The sequence below is a fragment of the Drosophila mojavensis genome, unplaced genomic scaffold (genome assembly GCF_018153725.1).
Source record: "Drosophila mojavensis isolate 15081-1352.22 unplaced genomic scaffold, ASM1815372v1 contig_72, whole genome shotgun sequence".
NCBI classification, from domain to species: Eukaryota; Metazoa; Arthropoda; class Insecta; order Diptera; family Drosophilidae; genus Drosophila; species Drosophila mojavensis.
The window spans coordinates 2,999,850-3,021,195 of NW_025318897.1; the positions used below are offsets into that span (position 1 = coordinate 2,999,850).

A 21,346-nucleotide genomic window follows, 5' to 3' on the forward strand; every position below is an offset into this window, starting at 1 on the left:
CTTCAAGTGCCCATCTTACCGTGAAGCTGCTCGTAAAATGAAATGTTAAGGTTTTTGCAGCTTAACTTAAATCATTGTGTTGCTGCCCAAGATCTCCTAGAGGAGACCATTAGGGAAAAATGTATAGATGTAGCTTTTCTCAGTGAGCCTCACCACTGTAGAACCAGCTGCTCTAGGACATGGTCAACAGACGTTAATGGCAAAGCTGCGTTGTGGGTATGCGGCAACTCAACGAACGTACTTTCGAATGTTAAGTCATTCAATGGGTTCGTACGTGGCCGATATGGTAGCTTATGGCTCTACAGTTGCTATCTGGCCCCCAGCATGCAGCTCAGTGAATTCACGACGGTGCTCGACGAGCTTGCCGAGGATGCTAGGGGTCGGAAGGCCATTAAAGCTGGAGATTTTAACTCCTGGGCGCTAGAATGGGGTAGCCCCACAACAAATGCCAGAGGTCGTATCCTACTGGAGATCTTCCCGACACTAGATGTTGCACTGCTCAACACTGGCCATGAGTACACCTTCAGTCGGGCGGGATACGGGTCTGTTATCGACATTACTTTTGTCACTTCATCCCTCTTTCGGGGAGCAACATGGAGCCATTGCGATAGCTATACAGGCAGCGATCATACGGCACTTCTGTTCACAATAGGTGAGCCACCTGCCAGGGCGTCAACATTGTGGAGGGAGTCGTATCGGCTAGATACTTTTGATCCCGCGGTCTTTTCAGAGGCCATTCAGTCTCTGGGTACAATTGGTAATGCTGAGGCCAGAGCATGCCAAATGGTAGCCCAAATACAGAGTGCCTGCAATAGCAGCATGTTACGCCGCAAGCAGTTCACGCGACAACATGAGCCTACGTATTGGTGGAATACGCAAATAGGTGACATTCGTCGCAAATGCATCCAGGCGAGCAGAAGCTACCAACGGGCTCGCGGTAGGTCAACGTTTTTTGAGAAACAGTTAGCTTACCAGGCAGCTAGAAGACAGCTGAAGAAAGCCATTCGGGCAAGCAAAAGAGAATGTTTTTTACAGTTGTGCGACTCAGCCGAATATGCCCCTTCGGGCAGGGCATATAAGATAGTAGTTAAAAGACTATACGCAGGTAGACAGGTGCAGCCTACGGATCGTCTGGAGCTTAAATCGATTGTGGAAACACTCTTTCCAGAAAGTTTAAGCTCCATTCACGCCCCTGAGTCCGAGTCTGCTGATCAGGGCTCAACGAGCACTGAAATTGTTTTAGTTACAGAGGAAGAAATATCAGTAATTCTCCGAGGTCTTAGAACCAACACAGCTCCAGGGCCGGACGGGATCCCAAATCGTGCGCTAAAGCTAGCCCTCGCCTTGCACCCAAGTACGTTCGCCGAATTATTTAACGAATGCCTGATCCAAGAGACGTCCCCGGCAAAATGGAAAGCCCAGAATCTGGTATTGCTACCCAAGGCTGGCAATCCACCAGATGAGCCATCTTCGTACAGACCGATCTGTCTCTTAGACACCATGGGAAAGGTGTTTGAGAAACTGATCTGCTCTAGGCTGGAGACTGCGATTGCAAGCGCCGGAGGCCTGTCACCAAACCAATTTGGATTCCGGAAGGCCCGGTCAACAACGGACGCGCTTAACAAAGTTGTCGGTCTGGCCACTTCCGCCATTCAAGGCACCAGATGGAGGCACGGGACGAAGGAATACTGCATCATTGCGACCCTGGATGTAAGGAATGCCTTCAACACAGCTAGTTGGGATATGATACTGAATGCGCTGTCACAATATAATATCCCTAAATATCTAAGAGAGATAATAAAGAACTACTTCAGAGGAAGAACACTGATATACAACACGAGTGAGGGTCCCCAAACTCATACAGTGTCAGCTGGAGTACCCCAAGGCTCAGTGCTGGGGCCTCTCCTATGGAACATCATCACGACGGCGTACTGCGCTTGGAACTACCAGCAGGCGCGCACACCATTGGCTTTGCTGATGATGTAGCTGTCATAGCCATAGGAAAGGAGCTCAAAGATACAGAGGATATGTGCAGCGAAAATATCAATCGCATACGAAGCTGGTTGACATGAGCTGGGCTCGAGCTAGCGGCACACAAGACCGAAGTTGTACTAGTCAGCAGTCGCAAAAGAGTGGAAACTGCCAATATAAAGATCGGCAGCGTCACCATTGCGTCAAAGAGGGCGATAAGATATCTTGGTGTCATGATAGACACAAGATTAACTTTCCGCGAGCACTTAGAATATGTGCATAAAAAAGCAGCTGATTCTTATAGAGCTCTCTCAAGAATCATGCTTAACACGCGGGGACCTAAACAGCAACGACGTCTCCTCCTAATGAGCGTCATTAGGTCTGTCATCCTCTATGCTGCGCCAATATGGGCAAGAGCGATGGCAACGCCGAGCTACAGCCGAGGCATTTGCGCGATCTACAGGCTGAGCGCAATCAGAGTCAGCTGCGCTTTCAGGACTATCTCCGATGACGCGGCGCTCGTCATAGCCGGTATGGTGCCACTGGAGTATTTGGTCGCCGAAGCCGTGGAGCGGAATTCGCACGGGCCTACGCGACTTAACGCTGTCAGGGCGAACAGCATCGCACGATGGCAAAGAAGGTGGAATAGCTCAGCTAAAGGGCGGTGGACGCACAAGCTCATCCCGGAGCTTGAACCATGGGTTAACCGCAAACATGGCGAGGTTAACTTCTACCTTACGCAGATCCTCTCGGGTCATGAATGCTTTCGGAGCTATTTGAAGCGCTTTGGCCACGAGGAATCTGACGAGTGCCCCTGGTGCGAGCGAGGGCATGTGGAAGACGCCAACCACATTCTTTTCGAATGTGGACGGTTCCTGGAGGAGAGGCGTCGTCTGGAAGAGGCAGTGGGCCGCTCCATCAGAGCGGACAACTTAGTCAACGCCATGCTGGAATCGGAGGAAGCTTGGGAACTAACAAGCACCTTCGCGGCCACGGTGATGATGGAGCTCCGCAGAGTCGAGCGTCTGAGAAGACGAGCTGTCCCAGGCTAAGGTAGCGCATAGTGCTTGCGAAGCAATGCTTTACGGCCGTCCCGCAAGCACCGCGCGCTATCCTAGCCACCACGCAACTTGCAATTTGTTATATAATTTTGTCAATAAATGAATATAAAAAAAAAAAAAAAAAAAACACACACACATACACACACATACACACACATACATAAACATACACACACACGTACACACAAGCATAAACACGCATGGGCGGCAGTGAGCGCTTACTATGAGAACTTAATTGCATAATAACTTTTTTTGTGGACGAACGATCTTCATGAAACTTTCAGATTATGATTATAACATGGATATGCATGTAATTGAAATACGCCTTTTACAAATGTGATGGTGAGGGGGTGAATATAGGGGTGGAGGGTAAATTTTAACAAAAACCGAATTTGTATAAATTACATATAAGCATACATTAAAATTTTGGAGACTCTAGCAATAAAGGTGTAGAAGATATAATTTTATAGCTGGTTTTCGATAAGGTTTTTTATCGATAAAAAAAAGATCGGGGTGAGTTATCGATTTTTAATGATAAACTCGATATCCGCGCTGTAATTACGGACATTTAAAAAAAATTGAAGTCTCTAGCTCTTATATCTTCTGAAATCGACGCGTTCATACATACGGACAGACGGACAGGGCCAAATCGACTCAGCTCGTCGCCCTGATCAAGAATATATATACTTTGTGGGGTCTGCCACGCCTCCTTCTGCCTGTTACATACTTTTAACAAAACCATTATACCCTGATTTCCCATTTTCAATGGATTCAGGGTATATTAATAGTGAAAATAAGAAAGGGAACATTTTCGCGGAATAGGGGTATAGACTGCTAGTCGAATATACCCGATGATATAAAAGTGAAACAGTGAAGTGTATGTATATATGTGCGCATATCCAAGCGTGCGTATGTATGTACATGTGATGAATAGCGGAGAGAACCAGCGGTTAAGCGTATGTACGCAGGCGCGCGTATATATGTAAATATGCGCATATGACATTAGGCGAGTATTTGAACGTGGGAACGGACAGTGGACCCAGACCGGTATATAATCAAGTGAAATCAAAAATTTGAAGTCTCTAGCTCTTATATCTATAAATCTAAATAAATGTATCTATAAATATAAATAAATATATAAATCGACGCGTTCATACATAAGGACAGACGGACGGTCGGACAGACGGACGGACGGACAGACGGACATTGCCAAATCGACTCAGCTCGACGCTCTGATCATGAATATATATACTTTATGGGGTCTGCCACGCCTCTTTCTGCCTGTCACATACAGTTCAACAAAACCATTATACCATGATTTCGCACTGAAAATGGGTTCTGGGTATAAAAAGCGAAAAATCCGAAAACGAGAAAAAAGAGACAAAATAAAAAAAAATCAAGAAAAAGGGAAAAAAGATGTAAGGGACAAAAGATAAAGACAACCAATTGCGCAGAAAAATTAAAATATGTTCACGACATGTGACATGTATGATCATTTTTGTGTCTGTATGCAAACTTATCAACTCATGTACTCGCACTCACACTCCCACTCCTTCATTTTTTTTTTTTTTGCTCGGCTGAATATTATGCCATGAGTCCGAGAGCACTCTTTCACTCAACCTATTTTCGGCTTAGCTTCTATGTCACAAAATACATATGTATATATGTATGTATATTGCGAATTGTTAATTTGAACACCGTTTTTCTGGCATTTATGTAGCACTCTAGTGCATACATAAATAAATTCGTATTTACATATATATTGCAAAAACAAATGACATGATGCACTTTTACTAGTTGCAATAGGGAAAATTATATATTTTGAAAATTATTTCTGATTTGATGCACATATGCTGCAGAGTTGCTAGATACGTACAAATAAAATAAGCAAACAAAAGATTCGCTCTTTATTAAAAATCAGCACTGCTTGATAGAGGGCTCGAACTCGGAGCTTAATTTGGTACAAATAAATATCGTTTACATATTGACACTTCAATTTAACAAATTAGTTATATTTGGAAAAAAGTAATAAGGTCCTAGTCGAGACTGTATAAATAACATCAGTTTGCATTTTTTTAGAAGGGAAGTAAATTCTAGAAAATTAGAGGACGTTGATCGATTCTGAACAAAACCATGTTGGGTTGAATAATCGATTTGCAAAAATGTTGTTATAATTTTTCCAAATAACTTCGGAATAGCAGATAATCTCGTAATACCTCTTTAATTTGAAATATCAGACCTTCCACCTTTTTTATATAGAGGAATGATAAGAGACTTTGGAAAAATTGAAGGAAACACAGAAGTTTCCAAAGACAAATTAAACAATTTTAGTAATGGTGGCTGAAGAGAAACACTGCACTCTTTAACCACACAGCTTGGAACATTATCGGCACCAGGAGAGAAATATGATTTCAACGTCCTAATGGTTGCAGCTAGAAAGGGTGCAGTGACCTTAGTAGCATTAATAGAACCATAATCAGAAAGTAAATATGGATGTTAGTTGCTGTAGAGATCAACAGAAGAACAAGTGGATTGAAAGAAATCTGCAAAAGATCAGAGGAATCATGTTGATTACGCATAAACACGCATGGACTGAAGCGTGAGCTTACTATGGGAACTTAACTAAGACTTTGTAGACTAAAACAATTATGGATAACGCTATGACATGATTAGGCAGTATTGCTTACTTACGTCTTTTGGTTTTTCTTCTTTCATAATATCCAAAGAGTCGTCCGTACTACAATTAAACTTGTCTTTACCAACAACCTCCGATAGAGTTGTGGAGCAGTTTGACTGCTTTCGGCCGTCCAATTCGTTACGCATAGTTTCATAACGACGCAACTCGAAATCAATGACATCCATACATAACGATCCGATCTGTTATACAATGTATAATGTAATTAATCGAACTTAATTTTTTTAAACTTACCTTGTACTGCACAATTAGGGGATGAAATTTGGTATACGTTGAGAAGCAAAAGAATATATAAATTATGTTTGTAGACAAATCCAAGCTTTTACGCCAATCTTCACGAAGCACACGAGCTAAAGCACTGAGGCAGGCCTCTGCAAAAGTATATTTCATATAAATGTCTGCTAACTGTGCCTGTACAGTAAAATCACTTGCCATTTTTTTCTAACTCTTCTAGATTGTCGGGATTTCGAGCCATCTGCAATATCATACCAGAACCACGAACCCTCTCGATCAGCTCTTCGTAGAGCAACTCAACATAGTCGTCAATGTTGTTAATGGTCACATCCGCCGTTGGTATGGGTTTTTTTGTGCTATCAGTAGACCCCAATCCTATAGAGTTACTTGATATGGCCACACCATTGTTATATGGCCGTGCTGAAGACCTCATATGAGATGCCTGTGATGACTGACGATTACTTGTACGCGGATTATCTATATATATAAATAGTTTAATAGTTATCAGCATATTGTTAGTGAAAATTGGACTAACCTTTACTAGAATTGTCTTTACGGTTTTTTAGATAAAATATAATTTGCTCCACTTCATTTAGTTGTGACTTATGTATAAGTTCACATTTATCTACTACTTCCCGAGCCAGCGTAGTGGGATCTGTTTTGAAATTCAGCGATCGCAGGCGTATGATTTTTTGGCAATGCTTTATTACCATAAAGAAGTATGTTTTAGATACCCAAGCAATGAAAAAAAATTTAGAATAGGAAAAATCAAATAAACTCGGGGGTTAATACTGAATTTCAAACCTTTTTCTCTTCAACCATGGGATTATCTGGTTCTCCATACACTGTTGCCTCGAGCTGATAGTTAACTATTAATGCCTTGTCTGTAGGATGCGGCTCAATACAGCCACCTTTCCAGCGTCTGTAATAAATGAAAAAGCATATGTATTTGACTTCTTTCAGGTTTGTAAAAGTCAGGGACCGCAAATAAGAGATATGAATTTTAAAAAGATGAGTCAATTTCAAAAGAAGGCCCAAGAAGAGAGAGTTATTTTTTACGGCAAATTCAAAAATGGATAAACTTTTATTTGCAATTTTTGTAAAAAACAAGTAAGAAAGCTCTAGTCGAGACTGCTCGACTACGAGATCCCCTGAACCCTTGGAGCAATAGATATTTCAATAATTTTTCGCGTCTTTCAGCTTACACAAGAAACACGCACACACACACACATACGCACGTACGCACACACAGGCATACATACACACACACGCATACAGACACAAACGCATACACACACTCACATACACACACACATACACAAACACATACATACACATACACAAACACATACATACACATACACAAACACATACACACACATACACAAACACATACACACACAAGCACCTACGCATAAACACGCATGGGCTGCAGTGTGCTTACTATGAGAACTTAATTGTTTAATAACTTTTTTATAGACGTACGATCTTCATGAAACTTTCAAATAATAAATAAAAAAAAAAAAAAAAAAAAAAAAAAAAAAAAAAAATAAAATATTTAAAAAAAAAAATAAAAAAAAAAGAGAGGGGAGGGGGGAAAAGAAAAAAAAAAAAAAAAAAAAAAAAAAAAAAAAAAAAAAAAAAAAAAAAAAAAAAAAAAAAAAAAAAAAAAAAAAAAAAAAAAAAAAAAATTTATTTGGTCCTTTTCGAATTTGAATATAGCCTAAAACTTTACGTTCTAATAAAGTTAAAAAAGCTACTCTCACAAGAACACAAATAATAATTAATAAACTTCCAATTAAAGATATAACTAATTCTATATAAAACAAGTACTATTTGTAAATAATATTACATTAATAAATTCTAAATTTATTGCACTAATCTGCCAAAATAGCGTTATAATTAATAATATTCTTTTTAAAAAATATAATTATTTTAATATTTGGTCCTTTCGTACTAAAATATTAGATTTTTTTAAAGATAGAAACCAACCTGGCTTACGCCGGTTTGAACTCAGATCATGTAAGAATTTAAAAGTCGAACAGACTTAAAATTTGAACGGCTACACCCAAAATTATATCTTAATCCAACATCGAGGTCGCGATCTTTTTTATCGATAAGAACTCTCCAAAAAAATTACGCTGTTATCCCTAAAGTAACTTAATTTTTTAATCATTACTAATGGATCAATTATTCATAAATTAATGATTTTTAAAAATTAAAAGTTTTTTAAATTTTAATATCACCCCAATAAAATATTTTAATTTATTATAACAAAAATAATCTTTATAATTAAAATAAATAAAATATAAAGATTTATAGGGTCTTCTCGTCTTTTAAATAAATTTTAGCTTTTTGACTAAAAAATAAAATTCTAAAAAAAATTAAAATGAAACAGTTAATATTTCGTCCAACCATTCATTCCAGCCTTCAATTAAAAGACTAATGATTATGCTACCTTTGCACAGTTAGAATACTACGGCCATTTAAAATTTCAGTGGGCAGGTTAGACTTTAAATTTAATTCAAAAAGACATGTTTTTGTTAAACAGGCGAATATTACCTAGCAATAAAGGTGTAGAAAATATAATTTTATAACTGGTTTTCGATAAGGGTTTTTATCGATAAAAAAGATCGGGATGAGTTATCGATTTTTAATGATAAACTTGATATGCGCGCTGTAATTACGGACATTTAAAAAAAAAATTTGAAGTCTCTAGCTCTTATATCTTCTGAAATCGACGCGTTCATACATACGGACAGACAGACGGACAGGGCCAAATCGACTCAGCTCGTCGCCCAGAGCCCTGAGCCCTGAGACCCTGTGGGGTCTGCCACGCCTCCTTCTCCCTGTTACATACATTTCAACAAAACCATTATACCCTGATTTCCCATTGAAAATGGGTTCAGGGTATAAAAATTATTTTAATTTTTATAAAAATTAAAGATAATTATTACAGATCAAATTTTATATAAAAATGAACTTAACTTGTATTATAAACTTGAAAATAAAAATTGAATTGAAATATCTCTTGAGCTAAAAAAGCTAAGTCATATATATATATATATATCTATTGGTGATTGGGGACGCTGTGTTGGGTTCTTGTCAATATAAATAACTTTGTGTTCAATGAAGTAATATATTTTATATAATTTAGTAACAATAGGTCTAATCTCTCTCACGTCGGAATGTGAACTGAGCCATATCAGTTGGGTTCTCCCTTTGAATGTCTGACTGGACTCTCCATCCTCCTTAGATTGTCGATAGTGTGTTTGAACGCGTCGATCTCAGAAGATATAAGAGCTAGAGACTTGAAATTTTTTTTCCTAGGTCCGTGTATAGCACGTGCATATCGAGTTTTGCTTTAAATATCGATAAATTGCCCCGTTATTTTGTTATTATCGAAAACCAGTAATAAACTTATATCTCACACATCTTTAAAGCTAGAGTCAGCAAATTTTATATGTATACTTATATGGATTTTATACAATTTCGATTTTTGTCAAAATTTACCCCCCACCTCTAATTCACCCCCTCACCATCACATTTGCAAAAGGCGTATTTCAAATACTAGGAACTTGTGCTTTGGCAAATACATGCATATCTATATTATATTCATAGTCTGAAAGTTTCATGAAGATAGTCCATTCACAAGAAGTTATTAAACAATTAAATTCCCATAGTAAGCCAACACTGCAGTACACTGCAGCCAATGCGTGTTTATACGTGCGTGCGTATGCCTGTGTGTATGCGTGTATGTGTGCATATGCGAATAATTATTGAAATATCAGTTGCTTGAACGGTTCAGGGGATTTCGTAGTCGAGCAGTCTCGACTAGAGCTTTCTTACTTGTTATACCCTGAACCCATTGAAAATGGGAAATCAGGGTATACTGCTTTTGTTAAATGTATGTAACAGGCAGAAGGAGGCGTGGTAGCCCCCTTTAAGTTTATATATTGTTGATCAGTGCGACGAGCTGAGTTGATTTAGCTCTTTCCGTATGTTTGAACGCGTCACTCTCAGAAGATATAAGAGCTAGAGATTTGTTTTTTTTTTTTTTTTTTTTTTTTAAATACCCGTATATATAGCGCGGATATCGAGTTTACCATTTGTATTTTTTTTTTTTTTTCGATCAAAAAAATTATCGAAATTCTGTAATAAATTTATATCTTCTACATCTTTAGAGCTGGAGTCGCCAAATTTTAAATGTAGTTTCATATGTACATAATAGAACTTCTATTTTTGTTATATAAGTTAAGACTTTCGACAATCTAAGGAGGCTGGAGAGTCCAGTCAGACATTCAAGATTTAGTTCAGTTGATATTCGGATTAGAGAGAGTTTAGACCTATTGTTCCAAATTATATAAAATATATTATTTCATTGAACACAAAGTTGTTATATATTCACAAGAGCCCAACACAGCGTCTCCCAATCACTTGTACTCTAGTATGAGAGCGCTTAACTGGCGCCCGAGCAGGGACCCACATTCTTCACGGAAATAAAGGGAAATGGTGACGTGTCAATAATTCTATAAAAATAACTTATTAACAAAGCAAGTACAAATAAATTGTTCCAATCGAATTGGGCAATTGTTGGCAAAATTACGAAGTACTTCGGCGATTTGCAAAGTAATGGGGTGAAAATCCTTGCCATAACATAATACAATAAATAATAACATAATTTCTAGCAAGTGTTGGTGCACTAGATAATTCTATAACATAAAAGAAATCATGGCTAAATGGTGGTATTGGCAATACCTAGGTTCAAATCCGTGCCGAGACGAGTCTTAAAACGAAAATACAAGAAATTTGCAGGCATAATGGTGGTACGAGATTGATTCTCGTATCGTGGTTCAAATCCTTGCCGTAAGACAAATGTCATAAAAAATAAACGTCACAATTTCCACCTGTGTTGAATGATGGGTTTCCGTATAAATTAAAAGAAACCTAGTGGTCAAAGTTAAGTTTAAAGCACGAACTATATAACAAAATTAAAAGGCGGTTGTCTGGAAATCTCTAATCAACAAGCAAAGCATAAATATACAAAAATAAAAACATGAATTGCAGAGACCTTCTATTCGATCGTGGAATAACCCTTAGGTCTTAGAACCAAAGAGGAATACTTTGGGCTTCCCTTTCGGAAGAGAATAAGTCTGGCAACAATATATAAAAGAAACAAGTAAGAACGTTGCAGTCGGGCGTTACCGACTGCGGAATACTCATTCACATCCCATCAACAATTTAGTAGTTAAGTTTCGTTCTAATACTGTAGAATATACAGGTTTTTCCGATTTGCCACGCCCCAACTGGGCGTAGACACCTCATTTTTGGTCAGTTTTTAGAAAGAGATAACGTTACCCTAACTGCAAATTTTGAATGCTTACCCTCAAAAAATGTGAAAATTACAGGGTATTTTTCGATATGCCACGCCCCTAAAGAGGCGTAAAAATTATTTTTGGGGAATCGATAGAGGAGGCTACCAGTAACTCAACTATCCAAATTTGAAGCTTCTAGCTATTATACTTTAGGAGATATAAACTTTTGCGGTTTGCCACGCCCCCTGTGGGCGGACATATATCCGACAAAACTTTTTGGTCTTGGGTGATCAGTCCGAGTATATATACAAAATTTGAGGTCTCTGCCATCAATAGTGTCCAAAATATAGGAGAATTTAAAAAATCACTATATCTTCAGGTCCGATTTGCCACGCCCCCAACGGGCGTAGACTTATAATTTATCTTCAGACTTTATAGAATCATACCATTAGCTGACGTGCAAAATTTCAGCATTCTAGGTTTACAACTTTAGGAGATACAGTTTTATCCGATTTGCCACGCCCCAATGGGCGTAGATATATCCGCCATAGCTCGTGATCTTGGGTGGTCAACGCGGACCTACATACCAAGTTTCAGCTTTCTAGCTCTTCAACAAACATGATTTCTGGTATATCGGAAAATGCATTTTCCGATTTGCCACGCCCCTAGTGGGCGGATCGGGAAAATTTTAACACTTTATAAATCGGAGATATACACGAGTATGTGTTCCAAATTTCAAGTCTCTAGCTTGAATAGCGCCGATATAGATTGCGTTCATACGGACAGACGGACGGACGGACAGACGGACAGACGGACGGACAGCAAGACGGACATTGCACAAAACCAATATACTGATTCACTTTCGTGAATGAGTATAAAAAGTAAAATAAATAAATAAATGAAACGGAAGTAAGAGAGAGACGAGATGATTGTGGAACCACCCTCACCTAAGTAGGTCTTACACCAAAAAGGATCCTGAGGGCTTCCCAAGCCATATAAAATAATAAAAACTGTTTTCCGGTTCGGTAACAAAAGATAATACAACTAGTAATTGGTAATTCAGTAATTATATAACAGACAACGCAATAACACACGTGGTAATACACACACGTAATTCAATACAATTAGTAATTCAATGAAATAATATAAAAGAAATAATATTCCCGTCAACTATTTAAAAATGGTGTTACGACCATGTGAGAGCATTACTAATATATTTATCTCCACAGGAAGCAATTCTACGAGACGATTATTAATATTTTCTTATATCCACTGGAAACGGTAAATAGCAGCAGCTTGGAAACAATGAAAAGCTGATTTAATGTAGAAAATTAGATCGATAACATAGTAGGCATCGAATTGAATAGTAAGTAAGTTTTCCGACATTGAAATAATTTAGTTCACTTTTGCACCGAGCTCAAGCCGTAACTAAACGAAAAATTTTCAAAAATTTACAAATTATAAAAAGAATACAAAAAAAAAAAAATTTTTAAAGAAATCTTACAAAAAGTTTAAAAATTAAAAAATATAGTAATCAAATAATAATACAAGGGCTTAATAATAAAAAATAATAATAATAAAAATAACTTATATAAATAGAATAATAATAGTAAAATTAACGGATAACAAGTAATATGAAAAATATTAATGGAACGTTGCAAGGGCTGAGCGCGGCAATAACTGTGTCAGCCGATCAATTTTTGAGTCTTAAGGAAGATTTGAAGCAATTGAAAGTGGATCGTTTGGAAAAGGAGGATACTAATCAGTCTCTCATAGAGGAACAAACCTCACTGGCCCGTCCACGTTCGGAGCTTGAATTAAATGAAATTTCGTCATTGCCGGACTGTGTTAAAGTGTTGCCCACATTTGAGGGAAACCCTTCACAATATGCCTCGTGGGTAAACAGGATCGAGTCCGTACTTGAAGATTATTCTATTATCAAGGAAAGACCTTACATCGCTCAATAATTTTGCATATACGAGGAAAAGTAATTGGAATTGCCGATGTTTCACTGTAATCGTACGGTGTACAAAATGATGATTGGCCTGAAATTAAGCGAGTTTGGCGATTGCATTATGCTGATAAAAGGGATGTTCGAACCTTGGAATACGAATTGAATCAAATGATTCAAGGCAACAACGACTTGGAAACCTACTATAAGCAAGTTAATAGTCAGTTTTCTTTAATTTTACAGGCCTTAAAGGCAAGCGAACAATGAGTCGTAGTATTGTCCGCATTAATAGAATCATATCGAGATAGATGTTTTCATAAGGGGACTAAACGGTGACCTACCGAGGATGTTAACGGTTAGCAAACCTAAAAATTTACCGGAAGCTTATGCCATTTGTGTGAATTTACAGAATATTTCATTAAGAAGTAATGGTGTACAAGGGACATATATGTCTCGTGGAATTAATGATTATCAACAAAACAAAAACTGGAAAAAACCTCATAAATCAGATTTAAGAAAATAGGAAAAAAAAAAAGAAAGGAAAATGCACATTTAATTATATTGTAATAATCCTCTTTTAACTTCCTTGACTTCCTAGCACCCATAGCACATTTAATTATATTGCAATAATCTTCTTTTAGCTTCCTTAACTTCCTTAGCACCCATAGCATCCACAGCATTTTACACGTGGTATATCCTTCCTAGTTTCGATCATTTATGGCAATAGGGATTTCCGAGATGCCAGACGGAATGAAATAAATGCGCCTACAATGTTGGATGTATTGTCATAACCACAAATGAATACTAAATGTATGGAGCTATGAATGCTTTGAATTAACTTGAAGGTGGATATCGATGGCCCTCTTTATGCTAATTTATGGACTCTGGATAATAAATTTATATTGGATAAATATCATTAAATTGGGCAATTAATATTGGATAATTATCATTATATTTGAGAATTTATATTGGATGAATATCGTTATAATGGACATATGCACCCTGATCTGCGGGACGCAGATATTTAGATGAGGAAGAGTTAAGACTTTCGACAATCTAAGGAGGCTGGAGAGTCCAGTCAGACATTCAAGGGGAGAACCTAACCAGTTGAACAGATTTAGTTCAGTTGATATTCGGACTAGAGAGAGTTTAGACCTATTGTTCCAAATTATATAAAATATATTATTTCATTGAACACAAAGTTGTTATATATTCACAAGAACTCAACACAGCGTCCCCCAATCGCTAGTACTCTAGTATGGGAGCGCTTAACTTATATTACCCCCTACCCTTATAATAATAGAAACTTTGGCAAATGTCCGCATTATAATCACGATATAAGTTTCATTTCCATCCACAAGAAAAGTTATTAAATAATTAAGTCCCCGTAGTAAGACCACACTGCAGACAATACTTGTTTACGCATGCATGCGTAAGCTTGTGTGTGTGCGTGTATTTGTGCATGTGCTGTATCTTGTGTAAATTTGGGACTAGGTACATTAGGAGTTGGGAGTTTTGGGAAAGCTTCTGACAGTGCACTATGGGCGATTTTCCGTGATAGGCGGCATAAAGTCCAAAAATTATGGTGAAATATTAAGAAAATTTTTTTTATTCCTTAGTTGTTAACACTCCAATTAGATGGAAAACATTTTTTGTGCATTTTTGGGGTCAATTCTTTCTTTGTGGGAACGCCTTAAAGTCAGCTGATCTGCTGAAGCTTCTAGGTATAAAAATTGCCACAAAAAATTTTCTTCTGTTGCAAGTGCTCAAATTATTATTGTTTTCATTTAAAATAAAAAAATCAAAAACGAAAACAAAGCTCAAGGTATTTGTAATCTGTAGCTAACATTATATACTATGGAGGACAAAAGTATTTTGACAACGCATTGCAAAAACTCTAACGCTTATTTCTGCGTGCTGAGAGAGGTAACGGTACCCATTATATTTTTCAGAGAGAGCAAGCATATAAAGCTATAAGTGCCCAAAATATTGCAGTGATAACTTAACTCATTATTTTTCTATAATTATTTGCATGCCGGATTATCATTATTTGGGTGGACAAAAGTATTTTGCAGAGCTTGCAAATGAGAGTTGAGCGTTTTTTCGTTTATTCTCTTCCTCGCATCATAACCAAAAAAATTGTGCGGACACGTCTCACTCTCAGCGTCACTCTCTGTTTTCTTTAGCATCTGTTTCGCTCAGACGCAATGCAATGACTCATTCGTGTGACGCTCTCACATGAGTGTCGCGTAAAACTAACACGATTTTCCCTCACACAAAGACTCTCAGCAAAAAACACTTTGACTAAAAAACTCAGCAGAAAATGTTTTTGCCTTCGTGTGCATGTAAATACACGCATACATACATACAAAAAGAACGCAGCAATCGCGCGTTATTACCCATACAAACGCAACTTACCGTTTGCTTCATTTAACTCAAGCAAACGATCAGTGTTTGACTTGAGGAAACGAAAACAGAAATAACTGTCTCCCTCAGAGCGCGAGCGAGCTAAGCCAGACGCGACAAAAACAGTTTCTGTCTGAGTTTTTTTGACTGTGTCAGTGAAAGACACTTTTTTGCAGACAACGGAAAAGTGTTAACAGTTATTTGCGAGCTAATATTTATTAAATAAAGTGAGACAAAAACTTAACAATGGTAATAATAACTAAAGTATTAATAAGAATTAAACCCTCCTTTATCATCTGCAAGCGTCTAGGGATCGATTTAACCCAATTTTGTAATGTTTTTTACTGAAACATCCTGCTGAAGTCCTCAAACCTCAGCAATCCGTCTCCATGGGCGTTCTTGATAGGTCTAAGGTATGTTTTACTTTTGCGTAGGCCTACACATTCTCTATAATATTGAGATCAGAGCTCTGAGGTGACCAATCATATGTATTGACTTCAATATTCCCCGAAAATTCAGTTATAATATGGACCTTGTGGCATGGATCATTGTCCTGCTGCAGTATACATGATTTTCCAATGAGCCGGTAACCGGAATTCGATGAGTGGTCATTCAGGACACGTAAATAATTATCCTTCTTCATTTTTTCATTAAATAATATCAAATTGGATAGGCTATTGACAAATGCGAACCCCCAGAGCATTACCGATTCTTCACCCCGTTGGTACATAGGCCTCTTTTTTTGCGAATATTCTTTGGCAACCAGCTATAAATCGCTTTTTTTAACCAGGATACTCAAAGGAACTATCGTCCATAAATAATACTTTTCCCCAGAAGAATTGCGGCTTGCAAATCGATACCTTTTTAGTTTATTTTATAGTGATATTAAGGGTATTGGAAAATCTATAACGTAGAAAAAATAGCCTTCTTTCGCCGACTTGTGATAGTTTTTCTGCTTATTGATAATTTATGATTATTTTTGAGATTAATCGACATGACTTTAAAGGGAAATCCGCACATTTTCTTTAAGATTTGTCAATATGATGCGGCCTTCTGCTGTTTTTTTTTAATGATCTTCCCGATCTGGCCTCTTTGTTTGAGTGAATTCGTTTTCTATTTTTTGTTAATTTAGTAGTAAATTGCTCATAGAGGTGCATTTTATAAGCTTGTAAGGTTTTCCACGGAAATACCTGCATTATTCTTCGTGACCGATTGATTTTTTAAAGATTTCACTTAATCACATTGTTTGCCCATAATTTACCGAAAACTATGATCAAATAATGGCTATTATTAAAGAGGACACCAAAAACAACTTAAAAAATAAAAATACGTATTTTTTAATCCAAGCAAATTACCGAAATTGAATTTGAAAAGGAATGTCAAAATACTTTTGTCCACCCAAATAATGATAATCCGCCATATAAATAATTATAGAAAAATAATGAGTTAAGTTATCACTGCAATATTTACTTATAGCTTTTTATGTTTGCTCTCTCTGAAAAATATAATGGGTACCGTTACCTCTCTCAGCACGCAGAAATAAGCGTTAGAGTTTTTGCTATGCGTTGTCAAAATACTTTTTCCTCCATTGTATGCATAAATGTTTGTGTGTTTTTTATAGTCCAGTGTTATTGCTGATTGTATTTTTAGCAAAAAATCTAACAATTTTGATTGTATTCCGTGGAGTATTACTTAAAAAGTGCATATCAGAACATGAAACTAATGATGGCAAGTTACTAAGCAATATGTTGTAAAAAGCCTTTTTGCTCCTTTTGAAAACAAGTAAGAACGTTGCAGTCGGGCGTTACCGACTGCGGAATACTCATTCACATCCCATCAACAATTTAGTAGTTAAGTTTCGCTCTAATACTGTAGAATATACAGGTTTTTCCGATTTGCCACGCCCCAACTGGGCGTAGACACCTCATTTTTGGTCAGTTTTTAGAAAGAGATAACGGTACCCTAACTGCAAATTTTGAATGCTTACCCTCAAAAAATGTGAAAATTACAGGGTATTTTTCGATATGCCACGCCCCTAAAGAGGCGTAAAAATTATTTTTGGGGAATCGATAGAGGAGGCTACCAGTAACTCAACTATCCAAATTTGAAGCTTCTAGCTATTATACTTTAGGAGATATAAACTTTTGCGGTTTGCCACGCCCCCTGTGGGCGGACATATATCCGACAAAACTTTTTGGTCTTGGGTGATCAGTCCGAGTATATATACAAAATTTGAGGTCTCTGCCATCAATAGTGTCCAAAATATAGGAGAATTTAAAAAATCACTATATCTTCAGGTCAGATTTGCCACGCCCCCAATGGGCGTAGACTTGTAATTTAACTTCAGACTTTATAGAATCATACCATTAGCTGACGTGCAAAATTTCAGCACTCTAGGTTTACAACTTTAGGAGATATAGTTTTATCCGATTTGCCACGCCCCCAATGGGCGTAGATATATCCGCCATAGCTCGTGATCTTGGGTGGTCAACGCGAACCTACATACCAAATATCAGCTTTCTAGCTCTTCAACAAACATGATTTCTGGTATATCGGAAAATGCATTTTCCGATTTGCCACGCCCCTAGTGGGCGGATCGGGAAAATTTTAACACTTTATAAATCGGAGATATACACGAGTATGTGTTCCAAATTTCAAGTCTCTAGCTTCAATAGCGCCGAAATAGATTGCGTTCATACGGACAGACGGACGGACAGCAAGACGGACATTGCACAAAACCAATATACTGATTCACTTTCGTGAATGAGTATAAAAATGCGCTTAAAGTTTCCTCTGCGTTCACCACCAACAGGCTTCTTGATATTTGGAACAACAACAACCACAGCCGAATAACCTTTACTATAAATTGATAGCTATATAGTATGAGTTCTTTATCAGCCCAGAAAAGTGTCAAAGTTTTTGCAAAGACTTTTTTCCCTATATATGAAGACATTTACGTGTACTTAATAAGGGGGCAAAAAAAAAAAGGCGTGGCACAATTTAAGAGAAAAAGAATCCGAAATTAAAGACAAATGTAAGTAATATAATACAAAAACAAGTGAGAACGTTGCAGTCGGGCGTTACCGATTTGCTATACCTTATTTTTGGTCAGTTCTTAGAACGAGCTAACGGTAACCAAACTGAAAAATTTGAATGTTTACGCTCAAAAAAAAAAAAATAAATAAATAAATAAATAAAATAAACTTGTTTACTTTCGTGAATGAGTATAAAAACGAAATATGTATAACAAGTAAGAAAACTCTCGAACAATCTCGACTACGAGATCTCCTGAGCCTTTCGAGCACCTGATATTCCAATAAATATTCGCACATGCACAGACTCACGCATATACACAGATATACGCACGCACACATAAACACGCATTGGCTGCAGTGTGGGCATACTATGGAAATATAATTGGTTAATAACTTTTCTTGTCGATGGACTATGTTCATGAAACTTTCAGCACGTATGGCGTACATGGATACATGTTGGCCAAGTCAACTTGCCTGTAAAAACATAAAAAATTCATGAATCTGTCTGAAATTTCTGAATTAGATTCATTTGATATATTTAGATAAGATGGTAAAATCATTTGTTTCACTTTTTATACCCTGCACCCATTGAAAATGGGAAATCAGGGTATAATAGTTTTGTGAAAAGAAAGTAACGGGCAGAAGGAGGCGTGGCAGACCCCATAAAGTATATATATGAGCAAAAGGATCTCAGAGGATATAAGAGCTAGAGAACTGAAATTTGGCATGCATACTCGTGTGTACCATACGCAGTACGAGTTTACTATATTTTTTCGATAAATCACCCGATAACTTTTTTATCGAGAATAATCGAAAAATGTATTTCGTTTTTTTTGCCTAATTTGAACACTTTTAGACCTGGAGTCTTCAAATTTGCGTTATTTTTAAAGTTAATGGATACAAAGATTTTGTAATTTACAGATTTTGGATACTACGCCCCCTTCTCCCCCAATTCGTAAAAAAAATCCTTAATCATAAGTCCATCGATCTCAACCAACGGGTAGATGTTCCACCATGTGAAACAGCCTCATACCATCAGACACACTCCACTATGCTTCATGGCATAATGCTTGTTCACGCATGAACATATGAATATACGAAGATCGTATACATGCCTCCGACGCACTCTACGACTAGCAGGTAGTGCGCTGGGAAAAGATAAGGGTCACATGTACGGACTGTATAAATAGACAAATGGACACCAACCCTTGCAACCCCAGAGTCAGATATGTAAGAGACGAACGCTGAGCCTTACAACCTCAGCGATAGGATAAGAATAGCTAATAGACCCACGCGGAGCCTTACAAACTCTGTGATAAGATAAGAATATGTAATAGACCAATGCTGAGCCTTACACACTCAGCAATAGACGCACTAGATTTAAGGGTTGAAATTATGCATGAGTCTGGGTATATAAACCCAGGCTCAGAAGAATAAAGATCAATACGCAACTAAACACCATCATAATCAAGTGTATTCGTTCATGGTCCTTCGAGCCGGAGGAAGTATTTTGAATACTTCAATTTCATCCACAAGGAAAAATGTTTGTGAATAGTAGAAAGTGAAGTGCTAGTATTATAGATTTGTGTATTGGCTTTCCAGGCACAGCAAGATCAACCTGGTACAATAAACAAACAACTGTGTCGTCAACCATCAATATTTAAAGAGAAATATGGTGGTATAATGGCAGAAATCAGAACCAATAAAGAGTTCATGAAAGTCGAAGTTGCCGACCACGCCATAGACACAAAACAACTTTATAGTTGGGAAACGAGACCAGAAACATCAAAGCAAGAGATGTTTTCATTTGCTTGGTCGAGCCCAATAGAGAAGTTGGTAAGCTTTGTGGACGAAAGAGCTCAAAGAGTAAGGCTGCACATTGAAGAGGTGCTGGCCAACATTGAGCTCAGCAACCAGGATGAAATCGTTAGCTACAAAGATACGCTAGATTTCCTCTGGAAGAAAGTCCAGTGACACTGAAAGATTTGGAGGTAAAATATGAAATATATGCTTACGTAATCAAGTACATAGACGCGCTGGAAGTCAAAGTGTACACTGTAAAAAAAAAACTGGAAAGGAAAATAAGTGCACTGCAAATCGTAAAAGAAGACACTCCAAAGCGACCGAAACCGACACTTCCCCACTTTAATGGAAGTCCTAAGGCGTGGCCAACGTTCTTCGAGCAGTTCACCAAAATAATTCACAACAGAAAGGATATCAGCGACAAGACGAAACTGATATACCTCAAAATGTATTTCAAAGGAGAAGGTCAACGAGTTATAAGCCATTTCTCAATTGGAGTGGGTAACTACAATTCAGCGTGGGACTATTTATGCAAACGCTACAAACGTTATTTGCCTGTGGACATGGAACTGCTGAAGGATAACGATGAAGGCAGTATCCGCAATTGCGTGAGCACCTCTGATAACAGTGACAACGTCACAGCTGATGAGATGACCGCATATCAGGCTGCTTTGGATGCAATAGTGTTCAAAAAGTGGGATTACACCCGCCGGCAAGCCTCCACGTGGGAGGAAATATAAATAAAGCTACTGAACAACGTAATAAGGTTCAAGTGGTAACAACAAAACCAAATATAGGTGAAGACAAGAGATCGATAAAAAAGATCTGGGCTCCACCAACTCCGACAAAGGATCCGGAGCACATAGAAGATGCGG

At 37.6% G+C, this 21,346-nt stretch overlaps 1 protein-coding gene across 1 annotated transcript in view; it reads right to left on the minus strand.

Moving 5' to 3' along the window:
* Positions 1–21,346, minus strand: part of LOC6585862 (kinesin-associated protein 3) — a 41,217-nt gene that overhangs the window by 6,927 nt on the left and 12,944 nt on the right. The window contains exons 2-6 of the mRNA XM_002011450.4: positions 6,766–6,883; positions 6,497–6,662; positions 6,160–6,438; positions 5,962–6,098; positions 5,724–5,909 (exon numbers count right to left, since the gene is read on the minus strand). Coding sequence (XP_002011486.2) covers positions 5,724–5,909; positions 5,962–6,098; positions 6,160–6,438; positions 6,497–6,662; positions 6,766–6,883 — 886 coding nt within the window. The remainder of the gene's footprint in view (positions 1–5,723; positions 5,910–5,961; positions 6,099–6,159; positions 6,439–6,496; positions 6,663–6,765; positions 6,884–21,346) is intronic.